This window comes from Brienomyrus brachyistius, unplaced genomic scaffold (genome assembly GCF_023856365.1).
Source record: "Brienomyrus brachyistius isolate T26 unplaced genomic scaffold, BBRACH_0.4 scaffold42, whole genome shotgun sequence".
NCBI classification, from domain to species: Eukaryota; Metazoa; Chordata; class Actinopteri; order Osteoglossiformes; family Mormyridae; genus Brienomyrus; species Brienomyrus brachyistius.
In genome coordinates this window covers 1,709,516-1,724,181 of record NW_026042317.1, presented here as the reverse complement: position 1 = coordinate 1,724,181, position 14,666 = coordinate 1,709,516, and the positions used below count along the sequence as shown (strand labels likewise).

The following is a 14,666-nucleotide window of genomic DNA, read 5'->3' as shown; positions in this document are numbered from 1 at the left end:
TGAGCCACCTGTAGCAGCACCTAGGGAGCTGGGGGTGAATGGCCTTGCTGAAGAACCTGCAAACATAACTGAGCCCAGGCTTGAACCAGTGACCTTCTGGTCACAGGTTGAAAGGTTGAGCCCACGAAGCCACTTGCTCCCCCCTAAGGTTGCCGGCTTCTTGAGTTCATGTAGGAAGAAAAGTCTTTTCTGGACTTTGTTGGTGATGGAGGCATGTCCCACCATGATGGTGCTCGTGGTCCCCTGGAATTGGCATAACTCCACCACAGATATGGCCTGGCCAGTGCTTTCCTAAAGAAGGCAGACGGGGTTGCTGATTTTAAATTTAGCCTGTTGGTGTTAATGCATTTGTGTAGTGCTGCCCAGCATTTAATGTAATAGCAGAACTCACTGTAGCACAGTGCTTTCAGGTGACAGCTCAGTCACACTTCTTTTTAATGAATGAACTTAATGCATTAAGTAAGTATTAAAAAAATCATCACATGGTCGTGTAGGAGAGAGTTTGATATTGGGGGGGGGGGGCACAACTTAATAGTATAAAGGCAAAGGCATATTTATAGGAGGGGCGAATGTAGCCAAATTAAATATTGGGGGTACGCTTCGGCAATAATCTGCTTGCTGTTCCTTTTGTTGAGGGCAGAGCTAATCAATTAAGTTAAGTGAGCTGATTGTGAGATCTAACAAACACATGGAATGGCTGAGCTGAGGAGAGGTTTGGGAACCAAAGCCGTGTTCATATAACCATCCAACAAGGTATCAGTCACTTTTTGGAAAACAGGAGAAATTCAAGTTGCTTTTTATTGGGTTACTGTTTCAGTTCTGACTTTTTTTGACTGCTAATACATGCTTTCTACTCAGACAAATAGCTGTAAACATTTTCATTGGCTGCCTAAGACTTTTGCACAGCACTGTACCTGTGCCTCCAGGAATGGACACCAGGCTGAACACTGGATACACGCCATAGAAAATGTTGTTATTGTTAGGTAGCATCATTATATTCATTTTATTGTTTCCTGTTATCATATTCACATAATTGTGATGGTATCAAAAGTGAATCCATTCATTGTCCTATTCAGGATTGCAGGGGGTCTGGAGTACCTGGAGGAAACCCCACGACGACATGGGGAGAACATGCAAACTCCACACACACGTAACCCAGGTGGAGACTCGAACCTGGGTCCCAGAGGTGTGAGGCAACAGTACTAACCACTGCACCACCATGCCGCCCCCCTAAGTCAATCCATTCAACAGTTATTAGCCACAAGGCATGTTTACTTATTGCAACACCACCTAGTGGTGGAATGACACTATTTTTGTTCTTATTCCTCAGAATTGGGCCCCAAGTCCAGTCACCAAATCAATTTTATCCAATCAAAGTTTTGTTGAGATATAGCCACACATCCTGTTCAGTGGCTTTGTCATCAAATTCATTGGATGATAGTGGCCATAGCATCTGACTTTTAGTAACTTTTGGTCACAATCCCTTCTAGATGATGCACCCCAAATTTGATGATGATTTGATCAACAGACTAGGTTTCAAAAAAACTTTTTTTTCAGAAAAATTCAAAATGGCGAAAAACCCAATATGACAGACTTAATTAATGAGTGCAACCGAATTACAACAAGCCACGGCTTTAAACACACCAAAGATCATAATCCCAGGTTTAAGAATTCAGAATTTACATGCAGAAACATATCTTGAAATTTGACCTGATGGTGTTGCTACAGGAATGAATGGATTAAACCCACATTTGGTGAGCCAGTATTTTGGATGGGCCTCTGTCAGGGTGCCAAATTAAAAAATTGAAGATTGGACCAAATTTTTAGCCTTTGCAAAATGTTCACTAAAATCCAATAACAAATCATTGCTTGAGTTATTGCAATGAGTTATTGCCTCACATCCTATTTAGTGGCTTTTTCATGAAATTCTTTGGACGACAGTGGCCATAGCATTTCATATAGCATGATTCTTTGAATACCTTTTGGTCCCCTATATTGTAGATCATGCACCCCAAGTTTGGTGGTGATTGGATCAACTGCCTAGGACAAGTTCACAAAAGTAGGTTTTCTGAAAAATTCAGAATGACAGAAAATCTAATAAGGAAATTAACGGCAATGGATGAATTTGAATGGGGATGAGCAAAGGATTCAGAGGAATGAAAGATCACAAATCTAGGCCAAGGGGTGTTAACATACTTCATATATCAAGTATAATACCCGTAAGAAATGAGTTTATTATAAGAATGTCCGCTAAAGTCAGCTAAAACTGCTTAATTTCATTCTTTTTAGCTTTGCTCTGACTTTAGCTGAGTATTTTGTTCACCCTGGTGCTTGTTGGTAATACCCCAGTGAGTACAGTGCACGCCCCCTCCCCCAAACAGATTCTTCCCAAAAAAATGCGCCAACTTCCTTCACGAGGGAAAGATTTGGGATCCATTTAGCCTTTATTTATTTCTAATAGAGTATAAACGACTCACATATTTTAATTAATTACTTACATTCAGTGCTGTGTGTGGTTGTGCATTGACTTTAATAGGAAGGAGTGTCTGCAGGTTTCCTGCCACACACAGGTACCAGCCCGTGTCCTTCCTCTCCAGTCGCCTCATTGTGACGCTGAGCACTTTATTAACTCTTTCATCACTGAGCTCCACAGGCCTCCCATCCAAACTCCCAGAATTCCCTACACAGGAGCCCCTGCCCATCCTACACCACATCATGTCAATGTAAATGTCAGTATAGTGACACTGAATACTGACAGTGTCTCCTTTCATAGGCGTCACCTCCTGTTTGTCCACAAGCTGCCCTGGAGATCCTGAAGACACAAATCAGAAACAAAGGAAGCACTAACGTTTGCATAACAATAAGATATTCTTACTATGATTATGAACCAGTAACAAGATATTTATATCGTCTTTCCGTACATTTTATGCATATCTATAGTTGAGCTATGACATTTGTCATATTACTTATCATACTTAACACTGGGGCAGCATGGTGGCGCAGTGGTTTGCCCTGCTGCCTTACAGCAAGAAGGTCCTGTGTTCAATCCCAAGTCCTTTCTGCGTGGAGTTTGCACGCTCTCCCTCTGTTTGTCTGAGTTTTCACCAGGCGCTGTAGTTTCCTCCCACGGTCCAAAAGCATTCAAGAGGGGTTGAATGGTGAGTCTAAATTGGTCCTGTAGTTGTGTGTGCACCCTGTGGTGTGTTGGTGATTCCCCAGGGTTGGTTCCCACTTGTGCCCAGTGTTCTTGGGATAGATTCCAGTCCCCAGGCAACCCCAGTTGGAATTAAGTGGCTTCAGAAAATGGATGGATGGATACTTAACCCCCTGTAGAAGCCCATGTAAACTGATATGGTTACTTTTTCCACGCTACATTTATCATATTGGGAAAAATTTAAATGCATAGCAGCGGCCCTTCTACCTCCGACGAGCTAAAAGGTGTGGCACAAGTCCCCTTATCCTCAGGACACTTTATAACTGTGTCATCAAGAGCATCCTAACTGGATGCGTCGCCGGCTGGTATGATAGCCACACCACCTACCCCAGCAAAGCTCTGCAAGAAGTAGCATGGTGCTGGGAATATCATTATGAGATGAGCTTCCTGTCAGGGTCAGCTCCTGTTGTCCCAGTCTTGCATCCATAGCTTCTGGCTTTGACCTTGAATAGGATAAGTGCTACAGCCAATGGATGGATATTCCATACTTACATGCACTTCACACATTAATGTCAAATGAGAGTATAATTTTCACTATATATAATATGCACTATTAAGTATTAACATGGTCTATATGAGTAATTACATAACTAATATTAAATAAATTTAAAGAATATATACCATGCAGTGTTGGCCTCCCATCTCCAGGGTAGGCCACACGAATCCCAGCCATAGTCTGTGCCTATGTGTATAGACTTTGCATGTCCTGAATGTCACATTAGACATGGATTGATATCAAGCTTGGTACTTCATGATTAAAGCTAAATCAATAACGTAAAACATTCCCATTTAAATATTCAATTGCTTGGAAAAAGGCCTATTTACCAATTAAACCCGTAGCAATAGCACATAAATCCATTAAATACACAGATTAAGATTAATTTGGTCTCAGATGTTAGAAAACCTCATGAATAATACACTGACATTAGGTCTATATATTTGTGTGTTTTTTTCCCATTAGCCTAGCCTACTTTTTGTCTCTGGGGAAAAGGATACGAATGAACTCGCATGTCCGCTAAACATGACTTTATACACAAACACGGAATGTAGTGTCCAGTGTTCAAACTCATTGATTTCAGGTCATTTTCACCTGTTGAAATGATTGAAGACAACAAAAAGATCATTTAAAGCATAAATGCATTTATTTTCTAATTAGATGTCAGCAAAACATTAAACATTTGTATGTAGTAATTGCAAGAAAACAAAAAGAAAACAAAATGTACCATTTTAAGTTTCTGGTACTGTGACATAACACTGATATCAGCGCATTTAACAACGTTACACATGACAGGCTAAACTATTCCTTCTAAGCTAGGTATCCTAAACTCAGTACGTCCAAACAAAAGCAAAAACAGAAATACTGTCACAGGTCCAGGGCGGATTGAGAGCGACAGCGTGTCATGGAGCAAGCAGAAACAGAGAGTGGACGACTCACTCAGGGATTCAAAGGAGGAAAGGGGAAAAACACTAGAGACACTAATAAAAACAAAAGCAGACCACGAGGGGTCAAAAACAAGACAAGGAACAACAGTAATCAAATAAGAAATCGGTCGGTGGGTCACAAGCTTTTTTTTTTTTTTTTCCCTCCACCACCCCCCCTCTGCGGAGGACCACTTTATTGTGCCCGAGATGTTATTTCAGGTGGAGTCTAGGACAAATATTTACACATTCACCCAACATTTAGACACACAGAAATGAACGCTGTACACATACTCTCACTCCCCATATATACTCTATGTGGACCCCTATTTTTCCTCTGGCGAGGAGACCAGAAGATCACCCCGGACCCCGCAGTAGCCGAGAAGCCCACCAGCCCAGACCCCGACCAGACGGCCAGCTCTTCCTCTCAGCCCCCAGCCCCAAATGGCGAACAGGGAACGGGGGTGTGAAAAGACCCCATGCCCCCCTTCGCCCGCTCAGATGTGGTGTTGGTGTGTGTTGTTCTAAAGTGCTTTTAAAACAGGTGAAGGGCATGGCACTAACCACCCCCTGCCGACCAACAGCTGGTGTTAGCTCGGCCTCTCCCCAGAGCCCTCAATGTCTATGTGTGATTAAAATTGAGATGTGGGCCCTGGCACCAGAGGTAAGGCTGAATGAACAGACCGCCCTCTGGATGCCATTCTGTGTGCCCATCCCCAACGCCCTAAATGTATGTGTCATGAGAGAGTAAGTAATGAGAGTGTCTACGTTGTAGTGTATGAATGAGGTACAGGTGGTCGCGAGGGGACAGAGGAGGAATACCTACCCTGCATCCCAGCAACGCACCTACACCTCAAAGCCCTACATGTGTGGTGGTGTGATGGAGCGGGAGGAGGGAAGCATTTAGGGATGGGGAGGAAAGGAAGGGGGGGGGGGCAAAATACCTCCCCCCCGGAGCCAGCTCCCCCGCTGACCCCCATAGGCACTCCCCGTTCCCCGAAATCCATCCAGGGAGGGGGGCCCAGGCCCATCCAGACCGGGGCCCAAGGCAGCAGCACCACCGGGCCCCACAGAGCCCAAGGCGCCCCACCGGACCCCACTACAAAGGAAAAGCTACCCCCGCCCCAGCATTCAGTCAACTCCCAGACTGCACAAGACAAAAGACATCCAAAGACATTGTACCTCTCTGAAAGGTAGAAACGTTTCACCGCTCGTCCAAGCAGCTTTGCATGTGCAAATGCACAACCCCTCACTCAACAGAGGTAGAGGCATTAGGCACAACCTGTCTCCAATTTAACCTGCGGCCCTCTCATCATTTGCCAAAACAAAAATAATTCCCAGGTAAAAAACAGACCCAATTCACACCTCCACCAGGTGGACCACCCTTAACGACCCACTCTATTGGAGTAGGAGGGACTGGTTACATCTACCCGCAACTCCCCCCCCCACTTTGTTTCACTCAACGAGCCCCCTTAGACTACTTACCCAGGAGGATAAATATGTGGACACTTACTACCTCCCTCAGTCTGAAGAAGCTGCTTGGATGAGCAGCGAAACGTTTCTAACTTTCAGAGACAAGTCCAGTTGCCACGAGTCAACCACCAGAGAGTATGGTCTAAGGTTGCCTGGTCCTTCTGTTCCTCTGTGGTGAAGGGTACCTTAAGGGTACCTTCACCACATTGCCATTTGACACTGACACCTTCACATTGCCTGCTTCTAAATCGCCAACGATCAGTTCTTCCAATAATAATTTGTCCACCTTAGTTTCAACAATATCCAAATTTATTGCATTCAGTTGGAATTCACTGTTTATAACTTCTACTGCCACATCCACAATTTCCAATTCAAATGCTTTTTCAAAAGCCTTTTCTCTAGTCTCCTCCACTTCAACTTCTCCAATTTGTACTTGCACAATTTCAAAATTAAATTTACTTTGATCTAAATATTCGAGATCAAACTGGCAGAGGTCTACCAGCACAGCTCCTATCTCCAGACTGTCTCGATGGTTGTCTACAGGCTTTATGGAGATTGTCCTGTTATTTATCACAAAAGCCTCCAACCCATGTACATCTATCCCCTTATCCCTCCCAAGCTGGCTAATGGGTGGAGTTACTTGGGAGCACTCCTCTTCATCACCCCAGCAGATGATCTCTTCCCACTTGTCCCAGGCCGCCCAATAAGCATCATCCGTCCAGCTAACTGCCTTGGCAATTCGCCTTCGGGAATGTGACTCCGTGGAACTGTCAGCCTGGTCAGAAGGTGATTCTGCTGGGGAGCACAGCTCTTTCTCATCTCCCCAGTCAATCACCTCTTCCCACTTGTCCCAAGTTGCCCAGTATCTGTCGTCGCTCCAGCAAACAGCTTTCTCAAATCGTCTGATTCTGAATGAGGAAAAACGACATACAGGCAATGCAATGGAGCTGTCAGTCACTCCTGACATGTGGACTACACTTCTGCACTGACCCACACCTTCCCAATCAACAACCGCATTACTGCACAGGCAAAGCTGCTATCTTTGGTCAGCTGGCTGGCGTGAGATTCTCAATTCCAGACAAGTCTGCACATTCATCTCCATATGTGTAACAGTCTTACTACCTTGTAAATAGTCTGGAGGGTTTGCAGACTACCCCAACACTTTTGATGCAGCTAATTTTAGGTTTATAATGGAACAAAACAGATTGACTACAAGAAATCTTGAGTGAGGGTTGGCAACCCTGCATATGACACTAACTAACCTGCACATAAAATTTAAATATAATCCAAACAATATACTGAATTTTACACAAACATATTTCAATATACAGTCATACCTCGGCTCACGAACTTAGTTCCTGACGTGAAAAGTGCGTGACCTCAATCAATTTCTCCCATTTCAAATAATGTAAATGTGTATTATGTTCAATATGTTTAAACTTCAGAAACGCTGCATTTATTTCAATTTTTAATATTTTTCTGTGACCAAGAATCCATCCATACATTTTCCAAACCGCTTATCCTACTGGGTTGCCTATCCCGGAAGCAATGGGCACGAGGCAGGGAAAAATCGAGGATGGGGGGGCAGCCCATTGCAGGGCACACTCACACACCATTCACTCACACATGCACTCCTACGGGCAATTTAGCAAGTACCCGGAGGAAACCCCACGACGACATGGGGAGAACACGACCAAGAATATAGACTTAAATTAAAATAACCTTACTTGTAACAAATAATGCTGTTGGCACGTCAAACTGTCGGTGCAGCGATAAGAAAATCGGGAGAAGACTAACAATAATAGAGGATTTATAAATGGAAAAATAAGTTCACACAACACGTTATTCACCATGAACTAGGACATATCGCCGTCTTTCTCTTTAGGTCACTCTATACATACATATATACACTTCGAGCACGCGCAGTACAACTCAACACCCCCTACCGTACAATCAAATTATGACAGACTGTGCACATATAACTGAGAGCATACATTTACATTTACATGCTAACAAATGCTAAATTAAATAAAACATTAAAACTGAGCATACGCTGGTCGCTCGAAAGACGCCAAAACACGGAAAAGAACCACAAAACATCCCCCCAAAAAACTAAACAATCAACATTAAAAGACTGAGTAACAGTCAAATGCAGTAATTTCGAAAATATGATTTTTTTTTAATTATTATTATACTGGACATTTCTTCGCGTTTCAGGTGGTTCTTTGGGGAGCTTTCATTGGACCCTTTTCGGGACGTTTATGGGTTCGCGGCCCGAAACACGGTTCGACAACCAGTACAAAACATTTTGGAACATCTGGTTCGTAACCCGATTTATTCGTGATCAGGACTGTTCGTGGGTCGAGGCACCACTGTACATACAAAGACAGATACTAAATAATAAGATAAGTTATATGATAAAATGGGAGCAGAAATGCAACGTACCTTGCCATCTTGGTGCAGAAAAGCAAGTGAAGCCGCGTCTTTCAAACCGGTAGCTTCCCACGTGCGGAGGCATCAAATGTAACCAAGCAACAACATAACTAAATAATAACATCATAATACGTGTAGTTGTTATATAATAATGACAGTTTTATAAGTTTTTTATTTACTTTTAGAAGTAAATAAGAACAAAAATTGTGTAAGAACTGCAAAGCAAGAATATAGTAGTAAGCATGAATCACACATTCAGCTCTGGATAATATCAGACAATGACTTAAAGACACGTGAAATGAACTGCACTCTTGGAGTCTGTCTCTCCCCAAAGCACTATGCACGGTAACTTGTTTAATATGGGAATTATAAAATGACACTTTGATAACATTTCAAACTGTTGTATCGCGATACATAGCGATCAGTATGTCGAACTGTCACGCCCAGCTCATACGATCCTCATGTGTGCCATGCCCCCCTGATTATCCACGTGTGCTTCCCCATTATACCCAGCTGTGTCCGATTATTTTCGCCCAGTCCTGTGTATTTCAGTCCATGTCTTGCTTTCGTTCCTGGTCCGTCATTGATGTTAGTTAGTCGATGTTCGTGCTTCGTCCCGTTTTAGTGCTAATAAATCCCAGTTTCCCCGTGTTCTGCCTTCCTGTTTCCTGCCCGTGCGATCGCGCTCGCAACCAGCCCGAAACCTGACACGAACAAGGTTATACATCACACACGGTTCCCACAAGAACCTGTAATTAGACTAAGCGCGTACCACACTGGGCCCGGCTGCCTTATACGGCAACTAGGCCATAAGGTGAACCTAGAAAAAGTGGCTAGAAATCACTTTTCGTTCCCACGTCTGGGCACTACTTTTTTAATGAATTTCTGGATAGACAACAGTCTTATGGCTTCTATGTTAAAAGTTCTCCACAAAAAATACTGCAGTTTTTTGTCAGGATGCAAAAATGTGTATAATTAGGAATTTACAAAAAACGAAAATCTCATGCTGCTAGTTTGGCCTGTAACTTTATTAATACGCATTTAATCAAAACAAAATATATGTCAAATCCACATTTATACATGTAGCTACATGTCTGAGACAAGTATTGGTGCATTAATCAACTCAATTTTGAAGGAAGACCATGAAATAATGCATTTTTTTTATAATGCACTTCAACTTCACCGATTGGCACCAAATAAAACTGAAGAACAAATTGAAACTTAAACATTTTTGTTATGTTTTATTCATTAAAATGTTCAGTAGGCACTTAGGAATCACACAAAATTAAAGACAAAAACAGTTTTTGGTCCAAGTTGGCTAAAATGACTTGAAATGCTGGACTGCTGCACTAATTTTTCAATAACGACAAATATTAAACATTTTACAGCAGCTTCATTACAGCTCAAATCCAAGTAACCTGTGACACAGATCACCTTTACTCATCACTACTATCCTTATCACTATCATCAGAACCATCTTCACATGTAGCTCTTTCCTCTGTTTCCTGGAAAACATTTGTACAATTGAGACAGCGGCATAAATCTGTACAGGACAGATTTGCAGACATACAGGAACATCTTCCAGTCTCACATTTGCCTTGCTTGCAACTGCAGTGGACAACCTGCAACACACTATCAGGGGCTGGATTTCTAGTCATCCACGTCACTGTTAACTCCCCATCCTCGAGGTGCCATCCATTGCCAACAGGTGAAGGGGCACACATTTTATCTTTCAGAGAATGTCTCATTATGGCTGCTTGGTAGTTTGCCCTTTTGCAGTGTTGGTACAAAGCATCACTTGTCGGAGGCATGGATCGTTCTGGCAAAGCTGATGATGCCATGCAGAATGCTTTGTATCGTGCATCGTTCAGACTTTTAGCACATGATTGGCCATATAGGTGACAGACATATTTGCAAAGCACTTCAAAGGTAGACTGGTCCAAATTAAAACTGCTACCCAGATTTCTAAATGCAGTCAAGTATTCCTCTTTCTCACAAGCAACAGAAAATGACTTTTTTTCCCCTTGCCATAAAAGGCATTTGTAGAGTCACAGCCTGAGAAGGTATGGATCCAAATAAGTGCCAAACATTCACTGTTGCCGAGAGCTGATGACACCTTACATAAATCAATGATTCTCGTTTTGTTGCCAACCCTAGTGAAAAAATACAATCTGCATGGTAAATCTGGCTGCAGACTTAATGCAATCACTAGTTGGTCACTAGTCACTAGTAATGCCACATCAGTATCAGGGCTCTTGATGACTACAGTTTGGTGTTCCTGTGCAGCATGTTTTGCATGAAAAAACAACCTGGTGTCACATTCCTCATGATCACATTTCAGATTTTCAACATCACTGACAGTTTGTAAACCCTCTGTTACAGCCATGCAGTGACACAGGTCTCCATGTGTTATGTATAAATATAAGTCCTTACCTAAAATTGTAAGATCAGCGTCTCGCCACATTACATAGAGGAATTCTGCCAGTGCTTCTTTGTTTGTCCCATCCGACAGAAACTTCTTCCATTGTGTTGTGTCTTTTGATCCCGTCCATAAATTTTTACCTGTTGTGTGCCACCAACAGCTCTGCGTGATCATTCTACATTTTTAATACTAATTTCTGGATACTTGTCTATCACAAAATCTATCCGTGTACAGTTGTGCTTGAGAGCAAGCTTGACTAAGTACTATAGTATAGTGTCAGCAAGCTCCCCGAAGGTACATGGTATGGACTGAATGGCTTGAATGACTGCCATGCCATCAAAAAGTATAGCTCCATTTACTGGTACTCTGTCAACTAAACAGTCTCCACCTTTGGTTTCCAGAACATCCATGAGAGCTGATTTGTTTGTTTTTCCAAGAGAACCATCAGCACTTGATAAAGGATATGACACAGTTCCCAAGGAGTAGGAGAGAATTTCCCTCAAGTATATCTTTCTTCTTTGACCTATGATGAGCCGTCAGGAGAAAAGCTTCTTATCTGCACGTAGAATTACTTCCTTGCCTGCTGCAGATTTCTTATTTGTCTTGGCTTGATCACTGAATGTCTTTAGTTTTAGTTTTTTGATGGGAGCAAATACGTCAACTGATGGTGATAGAACCTTTGGTCCATAAATTCCTGAACAGCATTTCCCCCCTTTTCTGAAGCTGTGAGCAAATCCATCATAATTTCTTTAGCTGCAACTATTCCAGAGCTAAGACACAATGCCATCTTGGTGTGAGTCAAAAGGATTCAGCATGGAATCTAGTAGACTTTGTCAAGAACCTGGTGTACTGTCTGTAACAGGACTTGTGATATCGTACTTCCAGAGACACACAGTCTTTGTCTTTAATATGCACAAGAATGCTAGTGTCTTCCTTCATCTCAGCTGCTTTGAGCAACTGGCCTGTAATAAATATGTATTTAAAAAAACATAAGTTCTCACTGTTCATACATATGTGTATGCAAAAACTGACTGCACTATAAACATTATAATGTACATGTAATGTAAATATTGATGTATTTGAAAGTTAGTTATGGTTCTCAGTATATGACATATAACTTTAAGTTCAAACGTGTGCTTTATACCTGCCGACAGCGTCTCCGCTTGTGAAAGATTGTCCTTCTGGCGTTTGCCTGCCACAGTGATGTACTTGTCCGTTTTCTTGCAAATTATGCACAAAGCAGGAAGTACAGGACCCGAACAAGCTATCGGCAGTCCGGTACTGGACCTAAGTTTTTTTGTTGGGCAATACGTTGACGAAATACTATTTCCCGATGACACAGACTGGTCTGTGTTATGATCATCACCAGCTTCATGGCACCGTGAAACTCGTTTCTCGGCCACATCCAAGCGCTTTTTGTCAATAAAACGCCGGTAGCAAGTGGAGTGAAAACCTGCGTCTTCGGGCACACGGTCAAACTCGATTTCTAGACAATGTTTGTATGTTTCTGCTATTTTCTGACTCTCACCCTGCAAGTCAAGCCACCGTTTGATGCAGTTTCTAAATGTATCCCACCGTGTGCGTGTAAAATCCTTCGTTTCTTCTTTTTTTATGGACGTGAGATGCATATAGCATTTTTATAAGCCCTTTTACTGACTTTTGGTGGAGGTCTGACAATAATTTCATCCTCTTCGCTACTCGATAGTGACGACAAGGGCGCTGCCATCTTAGACCATGTTTACATGTCGTTCCGACGTTATGCCATCTCATTGGTCTAGCGGCAAGCACGTGACGCGAAGCCGCATCTCTCACCTTTAAAAAATGATTACGCGAGGATGGGACTATTGCCAACTTTATACACTTGTAAAAAAATAACTGCTGGATTACACATGGAGAACTTTTATTTTTTCATTCTATACCAATTGATCCTTTTATTGGAATAAAAAGAATGTAGTGCCCCATATATGGGAACGGAATGAAACGAAAAGCTGCTTCACCTTATGGCCTAAACCGAGCACGATCGCATCCTGCCCCCCTCCCCAGTTCTGCCCCCCTGTTGCACTTACTGGTCCGGACGCGAGCACGTTTTGTCATCAACCTGCAACTTGTTGTGTGAAAGAAACGTAAGAAGCAAAGCTGTGTACCACAGTAGGGTAGAATTCATGGTTAATTTCGTGGCTTATTTGGGGCGGTTTTGAGTATGATGACACACACAGATTTGTCAAGTATACAAAGCAGAGGTTTTTATTTATTCGTGCTGCACGTATAGGAAGATCCACACTTTATCAAATATCTCAGGCAGACTGATGCTGCGCGGGATACCGGTGCGAAAAAGGTATTGTGGTACCGCATTTTTGAAAGCTGTTCGGTATTACATTACATTACATTTCTTTAGTACTTGTACTACTTACACTATTTTCGCTTCCGCTAACTATGGGATCATGACGATAGATAGATAGATAGATAGATAGATAGATAGATAGATAGATAGATAGATAGATAGATAGATAGATAGATAGATAGATAGATAGATAGATAGATAGATAGATAGATAGATAGATAGATAGATAGATAGATAGATAGATAGATAGATAGATAGATAGATAGATAGATAGATAGATAGATAGATAGAAAGAAAGAAACTTTTTAAATCCCTCGGGTAGATTCCTCTGGGAAATTCGGATTCCAAGAGCACAGCACCGACAGAAGTTACAAAAAAAAAATAACAACGTGAGCAAATGTTATATATATACATATATAGATGCAAAGAAAAATAAAATACAAAAGGGGTAAATAGAATAAATACGAATAAGAGAATACAAGGGAATTGCACATTCCCAGTATTGAACCAAAAAACCAAAAGTATTGCACATTTCCAGTATTGAACCAAAAACCAAAGGTATTGCACAAGAGTATTGCACAGTGAAGTGAAGAGGCACTACAGCTTAGTTGTCCCCCCCTCCTTTGTCCACCTGTTTCCCCTCCCTCTCCCCTCCAGAGAGGAGTTAAACAGCTTGATGGCGTATGGGACAAAGGAGTTTTTAAGACTGTTGGTCCTTGTGTTTGGGAGAAACAACCTGTCACTGAACAGACTCCTCTGGTTGTTTATGGCCGTGTGCCATAAACGATGGACTCTATATAGCAAAACCACTGCCGAAACTAAGTTATACACTAAGTTAGATCTGCACCCATCATGCTATATAAAATACTAAAATGTCAGCTAGTTAAGTATGATGTCCATAGCTTCACGTCAGTGATTTATGTCAGGGATATACATTGACGTCATCAAAGTTTGATGTTTGAATAATAAATAGATAGTAAAGCATAATGTGCTGCGTGGGAAGTGTTTTATATGTGATCAGGTCATCAGAGCTGTATTATGGGATGTCACCAAGACAGGTAATGCTAATACTTAAAAGTAAATAGCATAATCATACAATGATAAGAAACAGAATAAGACAAAAACATTTCTTGAAATTTGGCCTGTGGGTGGCGCTAGAGTGATGGATGGATTGAACCCAAATTTGGTATGAATAGTTGGAACTGACCTCTATCGATGTGCCAAATTTCAAAAAAGTTGCCAATCAGCTCTATGGGCTGCCATAGACTCCCATGGCAAAAAGCATAATAATAGTGAAAACTACTAAAAACTATAGGTATCCTAATAATAATGGACTGTCATCTCTAAATTGCCCACAGTGTGTG

At 41.9% G+C, this 14,666-nt stretch overlaps 2 protein-coding genes across 3 annotated transcripts in view; both read right to left on the bottom strand.

Moving 5' to 3' along the window:
• LOC125722766 (tripartite motif-containing protein 29-like) overlaps positions 1-14,666 on the bottom strand; it is a 133,290-nt gene that overhangs the window by 41,367 nt on the left and 77,257 nt on the right. The window lies entirely within an intron of this gene.
• Positions 6,010-12,953, bottom strand: LOC125722778 (uncharacterized). 2 transcript variants are annotated; one of them, XM_048998980.1, is made up of 3 exons: positions 10,973-12,953; positions 8,552-8,604; positions 6,010-7,014 (listed from the first exon to the last, which is right to left on the bottom strand). In XM_048998980.1, the coding sequence occupies exons 2-3, from the start codon at positions 8,557-8,559 to the stop codon at positions 6,249-6,251; spliced, it is 774 nt and encodes a 257-aa protein (XP_048854937.1). In that variant the 5' UTR covers positions 8,560-8,604; positions 10,973-12,953; the 3' UTR covers positions 6,010-6,248. The 2 variants fall into 2 exon arrangements, 1 of the variants encoding a protein (XP_048854937.1); XR_007386577.1 differs by lacking the exons at positions 6,010-7,014; positions 8,552-8,604 and adding an exon at positions 9,766-10,044.